This window comes from Ostrinia furnacalis, unplaced genomic scaffold (genome assembly GCF_004193835.3).
Source record: "Ostrinia furnacalis isolate ACB-3 unplaced genomic scaffold, ASM419383v2 OfSCF7056, whole genome shotgun sequence".
Classification (NCBI taxonomy): domain Eukaryota; kingdom Metazoa; phylum Arthropoda; class Insecta; order Lepidoptera; family Crambidae; genus Ostrinia; species Ostrinia furnacalis.
In genome coordinates this window covers 566,480-586,745 of record NW_021137295.1, presented here as the reverse complement: position 1 = coordinate 586,745, position 20,266 = coordinate 566,480, and the positions used below count along the sequence as shown (strand labels likewise).

Here is a 20,266-nt window from a genome sequence, read left to right as displayed (position 1 = left end):
TAAAATAGTACTTGTTTCAAAATTTTCTACAAAGATATAATGTGACACTTCTCTGTCCTAGCCATTTCCCATTATTTGGGGTCGGTTCACCTTGTTCAGCAGCGCCAGGACAGTGTCCTGAATAGTCGAAACATTTGTTTGGACAAGCTACAACTCCTTCACTGCCACAGTGGAAAGAAATAATCTTAAACACAAATTGAATTTATGCAATGCTGAGTTAAGAAAAAAATACACCATCTTTACTAAAAAACGTTTTCTATTTTTCAGATTTATTCAACAAAAGCTTGAAAGAGCAACAATTCAGGAAAAACAAATGGTATTCAACGAGATCATCGGCGCCGCGTACAGTCTAATGACGGATGTTTTCGGAAACTATGTGATACAAAAATTCTTTGAGTTTGGAACTACGGAACAGAAGACCACACTAGCGCAAAAAGTAAGTTTGTTAATCATGTTAGTGCATTTTGTAGATATCAGCAAAACTAGTTTCTAGGATAGTTTTCAAATATAACTGTTAAAATATTCTTTGCGAATTAGTAATAGGTGTGCCGCTAACGGCATCATCAATATTAATGACAATGAATCATCTTCGCCAATATCAATAGCGCTGTCCAAATCACGTAGTGAACTTGGTACCTTACACATTTCTTTTGGATAGACCTCTGACATTTATGATTATAATAAAATCGAAAAATAATTTTAATGTAAATATCTGTCTGGTATGAATGTTTGTAGGTACGTGATTTGTTTAAATAATTTTACGCTCGAGTGACCTCACTATATTGATTAATGTTACTGACACTGAGTCAATAACGTACACAACAACACTAAAACTAACACACTTACACTTTTTAATTAATTAAAAAGATGAAACCTAAATATTGACTAGTCTATCTAATATACATACAGAAAGATTTTCAGCAATTTTTACCAGAAATTTCGGTTGATTTGTTGCTTGAACTTTAATAAAAAACAAGTTGAAAAATCCTTGAAACTGACACCGCGATGTCTAAAGAACCAGAATGTGTATAGTTTAAAAAAAAATGCTAATGGCACAATGAAATATCTAGACAGCAAAATAATATACATAAATGCAGTCAGTTTATCACATCAGATACATTTTCGTTGCAAAATAGCACATGTTACAGCTACATAAGATGCCGCAGTGTATAGCTTGATAGCTAAAGTTTTATTTGGCTAAAGATAAATTTGATTTCTTTCGAAACTTTGTATCATTCTTATACAGGATAGGCCAAAAGTTTTTGCAATTAGCAACGCTTGATTTCACGAAATTGTTCGAGGAACGTACGCGTGGGTGATGGGAAACTACATAATTTCATGAATTTTTAGTCACTATTGAGCTCTTCAAGGGATAACAACATGCGGGTTCGGACGGACCCCACCACGGTGGTCCCGCGTCTATGTAATAGCGGTCAAAAGTTTAAAACTTCTTAATAAAATAAAATACTTTGTAAAACATTGTATAATATTATATTATTCTGCTGAAATTAAAGTAATACACTGTTTGGGTAAAGAAGACTTCCTTTTTTTAGGTAAATTTCGCAAACCAGTGATATAAAGATCGCTTAACCAGTCAGAATGTCTATTTTTGAAAACTTTTGTAGACTGAGATGCCTTTTTAAAATACTCACAATTTTTTTGCATACTCTTATTTTCTTAATTATTCATGTCAATATTTTTCTCATCACTAACTAATGATAACTTTAGATGCTGGTACACAAGACGAGACTTTTCAGCATTCGTGACTTTTTTAACATTCCATTGCTCAAATACAAATAATCTTGAAAACGAGCAATGAATTTCTTAGCATAAAACAGAAAAATAAATTGTTTTGGATTTCAAAACTAAGATAATAATGCAACTTTGGACCCCTACTGTCAAGACCTTTGGTACTCTTGGGTGAAATTGTATACAAAATATAATAAAGCGTACTGTCAGCTAACAAATGACGTATAAATTGTTACGGGGAACGACGGGGAACTAAACTAAAAGTCTAAAAATATTCAATGAATTATCAATTATTTTCATCATATTTGACATGTTAATACCAGCCATATAACTTTAAAATTTTGACAAAAAGTTACATATTACCCTTTTTCAGGATTTCTATTGTTAAATGCACTAGTTTTAAATACAATTTATAAACGAAACTGTATGTAAACAAAGCAATAAACTTAGGACGCGCTGATAGCAACCGTTCTTAGGCTTGCAATCAAAGACTTCTGACTCGTAAAAGTATACCAATTTGTTAAGAAACATGTTGATTTTAATATTTTCTAAAACCAGAAGTTTTTAACTACCTATCTGCGTAAATAAAAAAAGATTAATAGACAACTGATTTTTTTGACTTTTGACCTCTGCCGGGCCCACAGTGCCCACTGCCACTGAACTATTGTGGTGATCCCAATCGTAACACAAACATTTAAGCTTACCACGATAGGTTAACGCGACTATTACAGGTCTAGAGGATAACTGAGTCAGTAAGAGCATACAAGTCTGAAGCACATTTGAAGCACTCGCTGTCGTTTGACGTCACAATAACACCCTTCCGTGCCGCTCCCATATCTCAGGCACTGACTCAGTTCAAAACATGCAGCACTAAATCGCTTAAGCTCAACCACACCAACGTATACAGATCGCCATCGCCGGCGCGATCATAGGCTAATGACATTTCGCGCGACCCATGACAGTCCGCGCGAAGAAGAAAAAGAAGTCCAAACATGGCGATCAGCACGCATTGGTGTGGTTGAAGCTGCATTACAGAGTATTAGGCCCAGAACAGACGGTGAAACGAAACTGCAACCGCTAGTTACTTTTGAGTTGCATCTAAGTTTCTGCCATAGCGTCCGTTGAGAGACCACACATGACGCAACCAGTTTGAAACTTTCAGTTTCATTCATCAGAAAGTTGCAGTTTCGTTGCAGTTGCGTTTCACCTTGTGTTCTGGGCCTTAGCGTCCACGCTCCATGAATGTCAGTTGTTATTATTATTTGTGTTAATTTCCAGGTGCGCGGTCACGTGCTGGCGCTGGCGCTGCAGATGTACGGCTGCCGCGTGATCCAGAAGGCGCTGGAGTCCATCCCGGCCGAGCAGCAGCAGGAGGTGGTGCGCGAGCTCGACGGACACGTGCTCAAGTGCGTCAAGGACCAGAACGGGAACCACGTGGTGAGTCATTGAGACTAATATACCATCATCAACAGCCCTTTACAGTCCACTGCTGGACTATGAGCCTCCTCCACTATAGTAGAGGGTTTTGCCATAATCCCCACGCTTGGCAGGCGGGTTGGAGATCGCAGTTTAAAAGATTTATGTTTGTCAGAGAGCGCTGCTGCCCGTTCTCTGTTTGATGTGTAGTCGCCTCTTACGACACCCGCGGGAAGAGTAGGGGTTGGTGACAAATGTATTCTACTCTGCCGTCACCACACGGCCACTACTAATATACCAGCTGCTACCAAAGACTACAGACACCTTATATACCGCCCGTGAGTTGAGTGCAGTTTGACTGATGATTCCGTTTATAAATTTGGGTACAAAGTCATAATTAATTCATAGAATAATATGAATAGTAGTGACTGAGTGGCCTTGCGATTAGGGATTGCAATCCGGTATCATTTTCAATCCGGCCGGATTTCACCGGATTGACGCTAATCCGGCCGGATCCGGACGGATCCGGCCGGATTGCAAAGTCACTTGGTCTAGTATTTAGTGATTTTTAGTTTTGAAGCAGCCGCCCGCGACTTCGTACGCGTGGATCCCGTTTTACCCCCTTCATCTATCTGACGCGGTTTAGATTTTTTCATACAAATGTTTTTTCCCGCTAACTCCCGTTCCCGTGGGAATTTTGCAATATCCTGTTGTAAGTAAGCTTTAAGTTTACTAAGGTACTTGCATGCCAAATTTCAAGCGTCTAACTTAAGCGGTTTAGATTTTTCATACAAAAGGATTTTCCCGCTAATTCCTGTTCCCGTGGGAATTCCTAACTATACTATAACCTGCCCAGGAGTATGAAGAATAATTGTACCAAGTTTAGTTAAAATCCGTCGAGTAGTTTTTGTTTCTATAAGGAACATACAGACAGAGAGACAGACAGACAAAAATTTTACTGATTGCATTTTTGGCATCAGTATCGATCACTAATCACCCCCTGATAGTTATTTTGAAAATATATTTCATGTACAGAATTTACCTCTCTACAGATTTATTATATGTAAGTATATGTAGATAATAGTAGGTACATAAAAAGATAAATAAAATACGTATTTATGGAAAATAAAGTCACTTTTATTTATATTTTTCGGTATTGATTGTATTTTTTGGTAAGTACGTACTATTTGTTCTAATAAAATTATGAAAATTCTAAATAATAAAGTTAGTAATCAGTCTGACTCTCACTTATTGCTGTATGTAAGTATCTGAAAGTACTTAAGTAATAATACTAATAAACTCTTATTAATAATTTACACAGACTTAAATCAACAAAACAGTCTTTTAAAGTAGGTACTTATAAATTCAACTTCAGTTCTTTTTAAGAAATAATCTGACTCCTAAGAAACAATAAAACAAGAATCATTTATTTTTTGCAAAGGAAAATGCAATGTAGTGGCGGTACGTCTAGCGATCTGGCAAATGCGCGCGCGCTCGACTTTCCCAGTTCATGTTCGTATTTTTTGCTTTACCGGATCCGCCACCGGATCCGGCGCCAACTCACCGGATCCGGTAGGTCCAAAAACACACCGGATCCGCCGGACCGGATTGCAATCCCTACTTGCGATGTTTCTTCTTCCCGAATCAGTGGTAGGGTTAATACTGGGACGTGTATAAAAGTGCTTTTTATAAGACTACTTGCAAAAATAAAATGGAGTTTGAGATGAGAAATCATTTGTCAAAATATGTAGGTACATACTCTAAAATCGTAGAAACTTATTTCGTAATATATACAATGAAGTATGTTTTTGATTGGGGCCGCGCTACTCTACCTACTTGGTTACGTTACGAGATTGAATAGTTGTCGTACGTGTATCGTAGTCTACCGTATCGAAAACATTTCGCAGATGATTTGCCAATATATTATTATTTATTTTCAACCGACTTCAAAAAAAGGAGGAGGTTCTCATTAGATTGTATTATTAGCCTAATATCTACGTCAACAGATTAATTAACTAGTCCCGGCGATCCACGCCACGCTGATCTTACATTATTTCTGATTCGCAACTCAAGCCACTTACTCACTAAAAGTGAGTGATGGTCTCAATTTTATTACGTCGACTAGTTATACCGATAAATATTCGTCAAATGACGCGTCAAAGTAGGGTGAGTAGTTATAATAAAGAAATCGTCTTCCGCGAATTTTACTTTACATCGAACTACATAAATATTTCTGTAGAAACAAATAGCTTACACAGTCTTATGTTTCCCCCCACGCTCTACTTCACATCCTGCACTGAACGTCTCATGCGCACGATTGTTCGCTAACGGGCTGTAAATCTTTTCGGATGTTTTACAAATCAAGCTGCCCATAAACTGCACTACTATTGTAGAGATTTTTAATTTTATCAATTTAACAACGCGGGCTCTCTGGAATCAATTTGTGGCTTGCATGTTAAATTGCAATACCGTGGATTTAGTGTTTCTAAGTCACGATTCATGAGCAAGCTGCGAGCGTTGTCGGCGCGACTTACATGCGTTTTGGCTAATCGGAATTTCTGATAAGGTCATTAGAAACAATTTCTGACGCAACCGATCGTCTGTCGTGATTTCTGGCTGCAATTTTAATACCTACTGGGAAAGCCGTGTGTGTGATCAAAGGGGAAATGTAAAACTGTTAGTAATTCCAAAATTTTTTTTTGAGGACAGTCTGTGCCTCTCGATTGTGAAGGTCTTGGGCACGTCCCCAGATTATCAAGTGGAAAAGAAGGTCCTTGGTAGAACACCTTTACGTTGCGCTCCACGCAGCGTGGGCTTTATGCCTGCTTTCACCACGCATAGCGATCACCTAAATTCGATGTTCAAATTACAAATCCACGTCCTCAAAGTTCTACCAACCACTAGAAAGCAATTAGCGACGTTAGGTAACGCTAAAGTCTTGTTCGCATTAATCGAGTTACTAAACTACCACAGCTATCTAAAAAACCATTTGTACTGATCGACTACAGTTCACTTAGGTTGTAGTTAGACGACGCAAAAACTTTTACGCGGCCGCGTATTAGACTAGTTACTAGTTTCGTTTATAGAAAACTCTTATTATCAGGTCAAAAGATTAAAATTCTTTTGGACAACTATGATCGATCTAAGTTGCTCGAGTTTTCTGGCGCGCGCCGCTCACTTCGCAGTCAAGGGATTCTTTGATAAATTAATTTTAACTTTAAATGTAGTTACTGAAGAGCTTATTTTACTATAACAGTCGACTCTTGAAAACGCGTACGCGGTGGCCACGAGGTGGTAGTACGCGGTAGCCGCGCGGCCTTTTGGTGTACCAAATAAAGCTATCGCCCGGCCGCCGCGCGGCCTCTCAGCATCCCATATAAACGGGCCCTTACAATCAGATGTGATCACACTAACCACTGCATTATCCCACAGGTGCAGAAGTGCATCGAGTGCGTGGAGCCGGCGGCGCTGCAGTTCATCATCAACGCGTTCGCGGGGCAGGTGTACGCGCTGTCCACGCACCCGTACGGCTGCCGCGTCATCCAGCGCATCCTCGAGCACTGCACGCCCGACCAGACCGCGCCCGTGCTCGCCGAGCTCCACGCGCACACCGACCAGCTCATACAGGTACATACTGCGGATAATAAAGCTTCATAGGCTTGTGTCTACTNCATACCAGTCGTTTCAAGTCACGCCAAAAATCCATTGTTGTCAGGTCCGAGGATCGTGGTGGTCAAGCTACTGGACCACTCGTCCAATCCACTGTTCACCAAACGTATTATTCGCGCACTTGACGTCCTTATTGTGGGGGAGCACCATCCTGCTGCTAGTAGAGCATTTGGTGTAACGCTAAGGGTACGTCATCAAGCATTTCGTCTAAGACGTCTTGCAGACACTCCAGGCACCATTTTGATTAAATTATTCGTTGTTTGAATACACTTCAGACATTTTTGTATAATTTATAACGTGATTTGTGATTGATGGATTTCTCAGATTTTTACAAGTGTCAAAAAGACATTTTAAAGACAATAGATTGCAATAGATATTTAAAAATACAATAAAAAGTAAAAAAGTCTTCATCGCCATCGCCAACAAGTGATGTGCATGCGTTACGATAATTAGTGATGTGTTAACCAGATTGTCGATAAAATAAAATACTCAAGATTAAAAAAAAATTTTTTCGGGCATTATTTTTTAACGGATTTGTGATCAGTATCAGTAATATAGTCACCTCTGTAAATATGGCAAGAATGCAAAGTAACACCCTGTATATCAATTTCTTAAAATACAATCCAATCAAGCTGGGGTTTATGCTTTTGCGTAATTTTTATTACACGTAACATAAAATAACTTTCATTAGTCCTACTACGCTGTGCCGGGGTTACCAGCGCTCGGCTGAGGCTATAATGAGCTATGAATATATATGTCGCGAAATAATAGCAATCAATTGCTATTATTTCGCGAAAATTGTGAGCCCGACACTGATATTTGAAGTCGAATTAAAGGTTCGGCCAAACCAACGCGATAATACGCGATCGCTGCACGCCGGCTGATCGCGTGTGATCGCGTTGGTTTGACCGAACCTTAAGGGGGGTCTGACGCAAAATTGCACTCGCAATATGCACACTTTTCCATACTATGCTTTTAGAAATATACTCTTCAGCCCTTACATTTGTAAAGAAAAGTGCGCATTTTGCGAAATGCACATTCTGCGTCACACCCATTGAAAAACATTTACGGTATTTCCTGTTTTTCATAGGTTTTTTGTATTTACAACAAACAACAACTAAGAAAGTCCATATGACTACCTGATATCATATAGCGACATCTGGCGACTTTATTGGTCAAATGCTGGCTCACCAACTGGTTGTTGTAAAGAATCTATGTCCCTAAAATGTTCTAGACATAGGTTTAATCCGTAGTCACTGCTGGCGTGCTATATTGATCTTGGTCATTTGTGCGTTTGAACATTATTGCGGTCAAATTTTTTCATCAATATGTGCGTCGTCTAACTTATTTTAATTTACAAGCAATCTAAATGTCAAAACTGCGTCCGCCACATGGCTGATTAGTGGCTTTGCAGTGTAACTTTGACGGTGGCCTGATGTTAAGCGCGTTCCGTTACTTTTCAATCACGAATACTTATAACTATCTATGATAATAAATAAATAGTTGCTTCTAAACAAGCCTTGTAGGTACTTTAATATAACGAATAAAGGAGGAATCCTCGCCCAAAACTAGGCCACATCGTAGGGGATCGAAAAGTTTCCGAACCAATAGAGCCATTAATGTTTTCTGAATTAGTAGGGGGCGGCGTCGGCCTGGGGTCAACTAGGGCATTTGATACGTTCAAACCTACTAAGTACTTAAATGTAATTTCAAATTGGCAATGCAAGCGCTTTAGATCTGTCTGTAAGCTCACTTGCATTTGAAGTAAATAAATAAATGTGGCCAAAATTTCAATCAAATATGTTTGAACAGGCGTCGCGTCTTCTGATTAACTTATTATTTACAAGCAATCTAACTGTAAAAACTTACGTCTGAAATTTTGGGTGGCTCTGCAGTGTATCTTTGACGTTAGCCTGATACGTGTACCTTTACTTTTTAATGCGTCTTGACATACCCCATACTTCTATGAACGAATAAAGGAGGAATCCTCGCGCAAAATTAGGCCACATTGTAAGGCAGTGTTTCTTAACCTGTGGTCCGCGGACCCATAGAGATCCGCGAGCATATGTCCGCATATGGGGTCCGCAACCTAATTTATGGACCATTTAAGAATCATAAATAAATGTCACCAAGTATTGTAATCGAAATTTATTGCTGCTTTTTTATGAGGCAGCTTCTTAAAACTGTGCTCGATATCCTAAGTGGACAAAAAAGGTTTAAGAAACACTGTCGTAGGGTAACGAAAAGTTTCAGAACCAATAGAGCCATCAATTCTTTCAGAATTAGTAGGGGGCGGCGTAGGCGGTGTGGGCGTGGGCGGCGTCGGTGTAGGCGTTGGCGGGGTGGGCGGCGTGGGCGTGCTGGTGGGCGACAAGCCGCCGGCCGGCCGCTCGCGCCTGCTCGAAGACTTCCGCAACAACAGATTCCCCAACCTGCAGCTGCGGGAGCTGGCTAACCACATCGTCGAGTTCTCGCAGGACCAGCATGGATCTAGGTGAGATCTTGGAACTAGTCACTGAGGGCCTTATTAATAAAAAGTTACACCTAGGATGAACTCTGGATTAAAATGACATTTCCATACTAAATGACAGTTTAAGAGTTCAAATAAGGTGTAACTTTTATTAATAAGGGGGTTAGACTATATTAAAAATGTAAACTCTAACACGGCTATGGAAAAAATTGTGTTGAAATTAATTTGTCGTGTCGTGTCTGAAGAAAACTGCGATGTTACTTCCATATTGATCCTTATTTTAATAANGCATGCCCTAGTGTCTACACGGGCAACGAATCGCGGACTAGAGGTACAGGAGCACCGAACATGCGTTAACTCACCCCACAACGGCGACTTTAAATTCCATACGTCAGGCGTTTTTGTTCGATCGTTTCGGCCGTCCTCTTCTGATGAAGTCATCATAATCATCTCAGCCATAGGACGTCTACTGCTGAACATAGGCCTCCCCCAATGCTTTCCATGTTACCCGGTTGGAGTGGAGGTCGCATACCGGAAAACGCAGTGTGGGACGTCCGGGTACAAGGTGGACCGACGGCATCATAAAGGAAAGCGCTGGACGCAGGCCGCTGATCAAGTCTCCCCCAAGGAATTCCACTATGACGGGTCCTATACTGCCCGCATCCAGGTGCCTCCCGCGACTCACCAGCCGGGCTAGGATGCTCGCCGTGATAAAATCATCGATTATTTTAACACGACAAATGTATGGGCTTATCACGTTAAATCGATAAAAAGTTTATCTCATATCCTAGGTCTGCAGATCGTTGGTCTTCACTTATAATACCCCTACGGTCATCAGCTCTACGAGCTGTGTGTCCCGCCCATGCAGTGTCATTTAGTTGCGGATGACGGCAACTACGTCTTCATATTGTAATGTTGTCATAATGTGTATAGATCGGGGGGGCGGCGCTACCATCGTTCAACTATATGGTTTCCAACATGGCAAAAATCGGTACCAGCGATCCGGTATTGACGATGGCGCCCCACTGTCAATGTCATGGATAGGACAGTTCAGTATTTTGGAACTGGGAGAAGCAGGGGAAGACCGCCTAAACGGTGGACAGATGATATCCGGCAACAGGCTGGAGTGAACTGGATGCGTGTGGCTAGGGACAGAAGTCGGTGGAGGGTTGAAGAGGAGGCCTATCGAAGGCGAACCCAAAGGCTGCTATAGATAGATACACTCAACATCAAATAAACCGCACCTTCCGCGACGCGAACTTTAAAGATTTTCTTCTGACATAATCATGGTACCCCAACAATATTGGTGTTATTTGAAAGCCCAATAAATATCCTTAAAGAAAAATACATTTCATTACTAAATAAATGATTAACATATACCATAAATGTGACTTGAAAATAGACCTCACTTTGGGCTCACCTCTGGGATCAATTAGACCAATTTTTATGGTTATAAAACCAAATATAGATCTCACGTGTCCTCTTTAACAGATGGATAGCGATTAATCCCAACTTAACAGTTTTATAGTCATAAAAAATGGCTATAGCGTAACTACCTATTTTTTGAAGAAGTGACTCTGGATCCTTGTAAAGACACATTTTTGGGGTAAAAACCTTTCCTATAATGAAATGAAGTTTAGAACTAGGCTTTCAAATGGTACCAATGTTGGTGGGAAGTGGGGATGCATACGTTTGATAAGTGCTTGTCGCGGGAGGTGCGATTTATTTGATGCCGAGTGTAGATAGACTTACTGATGATGTATATTCCCAGGACCAGTACGGCAACTACGTGGTGCAGCACGTGCTGGAGCACGGCGCGGCGGAGGACCGCTCGCGGCTGGTGGGCGCGGTGCGCGGCAAGGTGCTGCAGCTGTCGCAGCACAAGTTCGCCTCCAACGTCGTCGAGAAGTGCGTCACGCACGCCACGCGCAACGAGCGCGCGCTGCTCATCGACGAGCTGTGCGGCTTCAACGACAAGTCAGTACCTACTGCCTACGCCTTCGCCCTTCACACGCTTGCTCATTTGTAACAAAAGCACTCTTTGATGATGCCCTCCACCAGAGTAAATACAAATGAGTAGGTCATCTTCATAGAAACGCCCGAGCGCGGTTTGTATGTGAGCGCGCCAATACGTATGCGGCGCGCACGCACACACTGACAAAATTCAGCGCACATCACCGCTAACCCACGCTAATTAATACCCTGCCTCCACTCAATATCAAAATTTCAAGAGCCTTACAAAATAATTCGTTCTTTCGTTCGTTTCAACCAAATGACGTCCACTGCTGGACAAAGGCCTCCCCCAAGGATTTTCATAACGACCTTTCCTGCGCTGCCCACATTCAGGCTCTTCTCACAAAATAGTTATCTGCACATTAAAGCATTTGAATTAAAAAAATACCCTGGGCCCCTGGTCATAACAATGAGATTTAAAGGATCAATAAATCATTTTTAATTGTGCAATTGTTCAGATATTTACTTAATGAAATACCATATTCACATCAACATTTCTATTCACATACATTGCCCTTACAATTAGTTGCNAAAACTGCGATGTTACTTCCATATTGATCCTTATTTTAATACAAAAATCAATTTAATCTCGATCAAGACTAATTTAATTTCTATGCAACAAGCAAAATAGTACTTGTTTCAAAATTTTCTACAAAGATATAATGTGACACTTCTTTGTCCTAGCCATTTCCGATTTCCCATTATTTGGGGTCGGCTCTCCTTGTTCAGCAGCGCCAGGACAGTCCTGGGTTGTCGAAACATTTGTTTGGACAAGCTCTAAGTCCTTCATTGCCACTGTGGAAAGAAATAATCTTAAACACAAATTGAATTTATGCAATGCTGAGTTAAGAAAAAAATACACCATCTTTACTAAAAAACGTTTTCTATTTTTCAGATTTATTCAACAAAAGCTTGAAAGAGCAACAATTCAGGAAAAACAAATGGTATTCAACGAGATCATCGGCGCCGCGTACAGTCTAATGACGGATGTTTTCGGAAACTATGTGATACAAAAATTCTTTGAGTTTGGAACTACGGAACAGAAGACCACACTAGCGCAAAAAGTAAGTTTGTTAATCATGTTAGTGCATTTTGTAGACATCAGCAAAACTAGTTTCTAGGATAGTTTTCAAATATAACTGTTAAAATATTCTTTGCGAATTAGTAATAGGTGTGCCGCTAACAGCATCATCAATATTAATGACAATGAATCATCTTCGCCAATATCAATAGCGCTGTCCAAATCACGTAGTGAACTTGGTACCTTAAACATTTCTTTTGGATAGACCTCTGACATTTATGATTATAATAAAATCGAAAAATAATTTTAATGTAAATATATGTCTGGTATGAATGTTTGTAGGTACATGATTTGTTTAAATCATTTTACGGTCGAGTGACCTCACTATATTGATTAATGTTACTGACACTGAGTCAATAACGTACACAATAACACTAAAACTAACACACTTACACTATTTAATTAATTAAAAATATTGACTAGTTTAATATACATACAGAAAGTAACCAGACAAAAATGTCCATTCCATATTCTGGTTTACTAGAACTAGAAATTTCGGTTGACTAATCCTAATTTTGTTGCTTGAACTTTAATAAAAAAAACTAGTTAAAAAATCCTTGAAACTGCCACCGCGATGTCTAAAGAACCAGAATGTGTAGTTTAAAAAATATTTTTCAAATGGCACAATTAAATATCTAGACAGCATAATAATATGCAGTCAATTTATCACATAACTTATTACATACATTTTCGTTGCAAAATACCATGATGCACCTGTTACAGCCATGATGATGCATAGCTTGATGATTAGACTAAAGTTTTATTTGGCTAAAGATACATTTGATTTCTTTCGAAACTTTTTGGCCAAAAATTTTTGCAAATAGCATCGCTTGATTTCAAGAAAATTGTTTAAGGAAGGGACGCGTGGGTGATGAGAAACTGCATAATTTCATAAATTTTTAGTCACTATGGAGCGCCTCACGGAATAACGACATGCGGGTTCCGGCCCCACTGCCACTAGTTCTGTTGTAGGTGATCCCAATCGTAACACAAGCATTTAAGCTTACCACGATAGGTTAACAGGACCAGGTCTAGAGCATAACTGAGTCAGTATGGGAGCGGCACGGGAGGGGTGACAGAGCATACAAGTCTGTAGCACATTTTGAAGTCTCGCTGTCGTTTGACGTCACAATAACACCCTTCCGTGTCGCTCCCATATCTCAGGCACTGAGTCAGTTCGAAACATTCAGCGCTAATACGCTTAAGCTTCAACCACATCAACGCGTGCAGATCGCCATCGCCGGCGCGATCATAGGTCAATGACAGGTCGCGCGACCCATGACAGTCCGCGCGAAGAAGAAGTCCAAACATGGCGATCTGCACGCGTTGGTGTGGTTGAAGCGTTATAGAGTATTAGGCCCAGAACAGACGGTGAAACGCAACTGCAACGAAACTGCAACTGCTAGTTACTTTTGAGTTGCATCTAAGTGTCTGCCATAGCGTCCGTTGAGAGACCACACATGACGCGACCAGTTTGAAACCGGTTTAAAACTTAGATGCAACTCAAAAGTAACTAGAAGTTGCAGTTTCGTTGCAATTGCGTTTCACCGTGTGTTCTGGGCCTTAGCGTCCACGCTCCATGAATGTCAGTTGTTATTATTATTTGTGTTAATTTCCAGGTGCGCGGTCACGTGCTGGCGCTGGCGCTGCAGATGTACGGCTGCCGCGTGATCCAGAAGGCGCTGGAGTCCATCCCGGCCGAGCAGCAGCAGGAGGTGGTGCGCGAGCTCGACGGGCACGTGCTCAAGTGCGTCAAGGACCAGAACGGGAACCACGTGGTGAGTCATCGAGACTAATATACTGCGGGAGCTTTTACCAAAGACTACAGACCCTTGTACACCGCCCGTGAGTTGAGTGCAGTTTGACTGATTCCGTTTATAATTTAGGACGCGTCAAAGTTGGCCGAGTAGTTATAATGACGAAATAGTCTTCCACGCGAATTTTACATCTATCCACACGTAACGATTGTCGTGGAATCAAATAGCTTACAGTCTTATGTTTCCCCCCACGCTCTACTTCACATCCTAAACTGATTGTTCCCTAACGGGCTGTAGATCTTTTGTGATGTTTTAAGAAGTAAGCTACCTATGAAATAAACTGCACTACTATTGCGGATATTTTTAATTTTATCAATTTAACAATGCGGTCTCTGAAATCAATTTGTGGCTTGCATGTTAAATTGCAATACCGTGGATTTGGTGTTGCTAAGTCACGATTCATGAGCAAGCTGCGAGCGTTGCCGGCGCGACTTACATGCGTTTTGGCTAATCGGAATTTCTGATAAGGTCATTAGAAACAATTTCTGACGCAACCGATCGTCTGTCGTGATTTCTGGCTGCAATTTTAATACCTACTGGGGGGCCGTGTGTGTGATCAAATTCCCCTTCTAGAAAAAGGGGAAATGTAAAACTGTTAGTATTCAAAATTTTTTTAGAGCAGTCGGCCTCTCTATTTGTGAGGTCTTGGGCACGTCGTCGTCGCCGTCGTCGTAGTCCCCCACCCCCAGCATCAAGTGGGAAAGAGGGTCCTTGGTAGAACACCTTTACGTTGCGCTCCACGCAGCGTGGGCTTCATGCCTGCTTTCACCACACATAGCGATCACCTAAATTCGATGTTCAAATATAACAAATCCATTTCCTTCAAGTTCTACCAACCGCTAGGAAGCAATTAGCGACGTTAGGTAACGCTAAAGCCTTGTTCGCATTAATCGAGTTACTAATTTACCACTGCTGACCAAAAAACCGTTTGTACTGATCGACTACAGTGTGCTTACCATGAGTTTACGTTATGTGTGCTCGCTAGCGACCGCGTAAAAAAATGACATTAAATGTATGACATATTGTGCAGCGCCCCTAGCGGCTACTTTCAAGAAATAAAATCATCATAATAATATATTTTTTGACGTACTCGCTAGCGACCACACTTAACGTAACCTCATGGTAAGCACACAGTTCACTTACAATCAGATGTGATCACACTAACCACTGTTATTATCCAACAGGTGCAGAAGTGCATCGAGTGCGTGGAGCCGGCGGCGCTGCAGTTCATCATCAACGCGTTCGCGGGGCAGGTGTACGCGCTGTCCACGCACCCGTACGGCTGCCGCGTCATCCAGCGCATCCTCGAGCACTGCACGCCCGACCAGACCGCGCCCGTGCTCGCCGAGCTCCACGCGCACACCGACCAGCTCATACAGGTACGTACTGCGGATAATAAAACTTCGCTTGTGTCTACACGGGCAAGAAATCGTGGACTGGATGAAGGTACGGGAGCACCGAACATGCGTTAACTCACCCCACAACGTGGTAACGGCGACTTTGTCAATTAAATTCCTTACGTCACGCGTTTTCGTTCGACCGTTTCGACCTCTCAAATGGCCGTCCTCTTTTGATCAAGTCAAGGAATTCCACTATGATGGGTCGGGTCCTGTGCTGCCCGCATCCAGGTTCTTCACGCGACTCGCCAGCCGGGCTAAGATGCGCGCCGTAGTAAAATCATCGATTATTTTAAGACGACAAATTGCTTATCGATAAAAGCTTATCTCATATCCTAGGCCTGCAAATCGTTGGTCTTCCGATGGCCTTTTGAGAACTTCTAAACCGCTGAACCGATTTTGATCAAAATTTGGCAGGGAGATAAGAGTCCCGGGAAAGGACATAGGATAGTTTTTATAACGGTTTTTGGGACAGGGACGCGCGCGATAAAGTTTTTCTGTGACAGACAAAATACCGCGGTCGAATAGCTAGTGTTGTCATAATGTGTACAATACCCGGCGATAAATATTGCACATCGACCTTTAGAAAAAGACCATCGGCTAATTTCGGTTTTGTAGAGCGTTATTACTGTCGCACTTGAACAACGACTGACAATGACGTTTTGTCAAAGTGTAAACAAACTTTATTTTAAATGTGTGCAATAATTGATTTTGTGAATTAAATTGCTAAAATCTTTTTATAGTCGTGAAAGAAAATTGGTTCACAATGTGTTAAAGTATTTGTCAAAGAGAAATACCAAGGGTTCGGACAATATTTTCATTGAATAATGTTTTGTTAATGACGTTTTGTCAATCGTATAGGTAGTGTGCTACAGAGATAACGCTCTACGAGCCGAAATTAACCGATTCTCTTTCCAAAGGTCGATGTGCAATATTTATTGCCGGGTACTGTACTCACTGATGATGTATATTCCCAGGACCAGTACGGCAACTACGTGGTGCAGCACGTGCTGGAGCACGGCGCGGCGGAGGACCGCTCGCGGCTGGTGGGCGCGGTGCGCGGCAAGGTGCTGCAGCTGTCGCAGCACAAGTTCGCCTCCAACGTCGTCGAGAAGTGCGTCACGCACGCCACGCGCAACGAGCGCGCGCTGCTCATCGACGAGCTGTGCGGCTTCAACGACAAGTCAGTACCTACTGCCTACGCCTTCGATGCTTGATCATATAACAAGGAAGTCTTTGATGCCTCCACTCAATATCAAATTTTCACGAGCCTTACAAAATAATTCGTTCTTTTGTTCGTTTGAGTCAAATGACGTCCACTGCTGGACAAAGACCTCCCCCAATGATGTCCATAACGACCGGTCCTGCGCTGCCCACAAAATAGTTATCTGCACATAAAAGCATTTGAATTTAAAAAAATACCCTGGGCCCTGGTCATAACAATGAGATTTAAAGGATCAATAAATCATTTTTAATTGTTCATTTGTTCAGATATTTACTTAATTAAATACCATGTTCACATCAATATTTCTATTCACATACATTGCCTTACAATTAGTTGTGGCGTGGCTCTTGCCCGCCGAAGTGTCGGTCTGTAAAATTGAGCGTAGTCGTGCGTTTTTCAGCGCGCTGCACGTGATGATGAAGGACCAGTACGCCAACTACGTGGTGCAGAAGATGATCGACGTGGCCGAGCCCACGCAGCGCAAGGTGCTCATGCACAAGATCCGGCCGCACATCGGCTCGCTGCGCAAGTACACGTACGGCAAGCACATCATCGCCAAGCTGGAGAAGTTCTTCATGAAGGCGCCCGAGCTCGGGCCCATCGGGCCGCCGCCGCCCAACCCCGTGCTGTAGTGTGTGTAGAGCGTGCACGCCGCCGGGAGGGCCGATGCGACGGCGCGGGTGTCCCCGCCTATTATAAATTTGTGAATATTTGCGATTGTACATTTGTAACTATAGAGCTCGCCTCGAGCGGCTGTACATAGCAGACTGATGTACAGGTAACGTAACTAGTTGTACAGCGACACGCCCCCGGCGCTCGGCCGTCGCGTCGCCGCGGCGCTGCGTGCATTGCGTTTCTAGCTCGTAAGTGTTCTAGTATTATTCGTTGTTCGTATGAATCTATGTATAAATATTTGAACGTCTCTCATTCTCGTGTAATTTATAAATCGAAGGAATGCTAGTGGTCTTGCGGACACGCGCGATTCCGTAATTTAGCTCGTTGTAGATTTACTATTAGCTGGGCTAGGGGACCTTGAATCTTCGATGAAGAAATGCCGCAGGCAGTTCTAGACAATCGGCACTATAGTCGTGATTATATTATTATTTTGTACTATTCTTCAAGTCAAGCTCTCGTTTAAGTTAAAAACCGGCTTTAAAATCGTACATAGTTTATCGAATATTGTTTAGTGCCGGAATGTATAGTTTGTCGATTATAATTTTGTGAAAATGATATTTTTGTATATTTTTATGTAATTAAGTTATTTAGTTAATGTGCCTCCGACGGAGATCGGAGCGAGCGCGATCGAGTGGGCGATGCTTTGGTTAGCGTAGGTAGGTTATAGTGATGATTGTAAAGTCCTGTACTGATAGTTGTAGTCCCGAGGTCTGCCTTGCCGGTTGCACGTCACAAGCGTAGCTGCTCCTCATTCCCCTGTAATTATTTTTTATAGGAAGCGTAGTTTCCTACGACACCTCAAATTTTTTACGTCTAGATGTAATTGAAAATAAAATTATTGTATATGGCTGTACAAAAAGTTAACAAAATGATTTGTAAAACCTTGTATGTGATGGAATAAGGCGAGGCGTCCAGAGCGGCGAGGTCTGACTGGTCGCGGCTCCAGCCGCCCCGCCTTGTAGGTTGTACTAGATAACATTTATATGATGATCCATCTATTTAGACATTAATTATAATAAAGCATTTCTGTAATAATATTACAAAGCATCTGTCTTTTATTCGTATTTAGTTATTACCCTGAACACATCCTATTCCCATTAACACTACACTCGGGAACACAAATATTGGATAGGTAGGAATACACACCGGGAACATTTTTAATTCAGTCACTATTTGCTATTCTACATATGGCTAATCAGGATATCGATAGATCGCCATGTGCGAAAAGTATCGACAGCGCGCTATACGATCAACGTGTCGCGCATTGCCCCGCAATGAAAGTTGCTCACCAAAGTCATTGACAGGGGGCTCCACCATCGTTCAACTATGGTCTGTACAAATGGCACTCACTGCGGGCGCCCATCGCACAGTCGCGACAGCAATATAATTACGCGCGAGCAATAAGGATGGGTAGCTTGGGGTCATTGGACAAAATTCTACGTGCTCACAGACCGGGCTTTATACAGGGTGGAATTTTGTAATGCCACCTGAAGGGAAAGTACTCTTATAGTTCCAAAATACTGGACTGTCCTGTCGATGACATTGACAGTGGGGCGCCACCGTCAATACCGGATCGCTGGTTCAGATTTTTGCCATGTTGGAAACCATATAGTTGAACGATGGTAGCGCCCCCCTGTCATTGAGTTTGGCGGGACAGTTCAGCGTGGGTCATCATAATACTGTAGATAGAAAATTTTACTCAAAGGAAACATTCCTTAATTTAGGAAAAGAAAAATAACTGCATTCAAAAAGATTTCTAAAAAATTGCTTGCCTCACCCGGGAATCGAACCAACTAAAATCTGTTAAAAATTACACCCTGTATTTTTATTGCATCAATCGTTACAGTCTTTTTATAAAATCAAATCCGCTGAAAATCAGTTTCGAGACAAGCACTGGCGCGGTCTTGATGTATGCTGAGCGGGTGCCTTTTTGTCAGAGGGGCTCAAGCAGCTATCTGTACATTAATTTGTGTATCTCCTTCATTGTGTATGTATGTTTTTCCTGCTTGTATGTCTCTCTTTCAAATAAAAAATTATTCTATTCTATTCTATAGATGACCCACGCTGAACGGTCCCACCAAACTCAATGACAGGGGGGCGCTACCATCGTTCAACTATATGGTTTCCAACATGGCAAAAATCGGAACCAGCGATTCGGTATTGACGGTGGCGCCCCGCTGTCAATGTCATCGATAGGACAGTTCAGTATTTTGGAACTATACCTAAGATGATCCGTATGACACTTCAAGGTTATCCATATTACGCATACTACACATAAAATATGCAGAATATTTTTGAAAAAATATTTGTATTTTATTAGCAACTAGCGGCCGCCCGCGACTTCGTACGCGTGGATCCCGTTTTATAGATGACCCACGCCACGGTAATACTATCTATAGCCTGACCAGGAACATAAAAACCCTCGCCATGTTGCGGAAAACTAATGGTACTAATTTCTTTTAATGGCAACAGTAACTGAAAACTTCATTGACATGTCACCTTGCATGTCAGTCTATTGTTGTCAAAGTGTAAACAAACTTTATTTTAAATGTGCGCAATTGGTTTTATGAATTAAATTGCTAAAATATTTTTATAGTCGTGAAAGAAAAGTGGTTCACAATGTGTTAAAGTATTTGTCGAAGAGAAATACTAAGGGTTCGGACAATATTTTCATTGAATAATGTTTCCGACAAAGGTTGTCAAATTGACTGACATGTTTATCGTATAGTACAGTCCACTATGAAAATTAGCTGT

The 20,266-nt window shown here is 41.6% G+C and overlaps 1 protein-coding gene and 1 pseudogene across 1 annotated transcript; both read left to right on the top strand.

Annotated features, from left to right (window-relative positions):
- The first annotated feature begins 267 nt into the window (after positions 1-267).
- LOC114363320 (pumilio homolog 2 pseudogene) lies at positions 268-3,198 on the top strand (annotated as a pseudogene).
- A 2,115-nt stretch (positions 3,199-5,313) lies between these two features.
- LOC114363318 (pumilio homolog 2-like) lies at positions 5,314-17,640 on the top strand. Its single transcript, XM_028319008.1, has 9 exons — positions 5,314-5,331; positions 6,598-6,792; positions 8,088-8,115; positions 9,088-9,328; positions 12,213-12,381; positions 14,018-14,176; positions 15,400-15,594; positions 16,590-16,795; positions 17,238-17,640. The coding sequence occupies exons 1-9, from the start codon at positions 5,314-5,316 to the stop codon at positions 17,467-17,469; spliced, it is 1,443 nt and encodes a 480-aa protein (XP_028174809.1). The 3' UTR covers positions 17,470-17,640.
- Positions 17,641-20,266: the final 2,626 nt, after the last annotated feature.

Coding starts and splice junctions, on each gene's coding strand:
- LOC114363318 (XM_028319008.1), top strand. Junction 8,116..9,087: donor GGCGTGCTATATTGATCTTG/GTCATTTGTGCG, acceptor GAAAAGTTTCAG/AACCAATAGAGCCATCAATT. Junction 12,382..14,017: donor AGACCACACTAGCGCAAAAA/GTAAGTTTGTTA, acceptor GTTAATTTCCAG/GTGCGCGGTCACGTGCTGGC.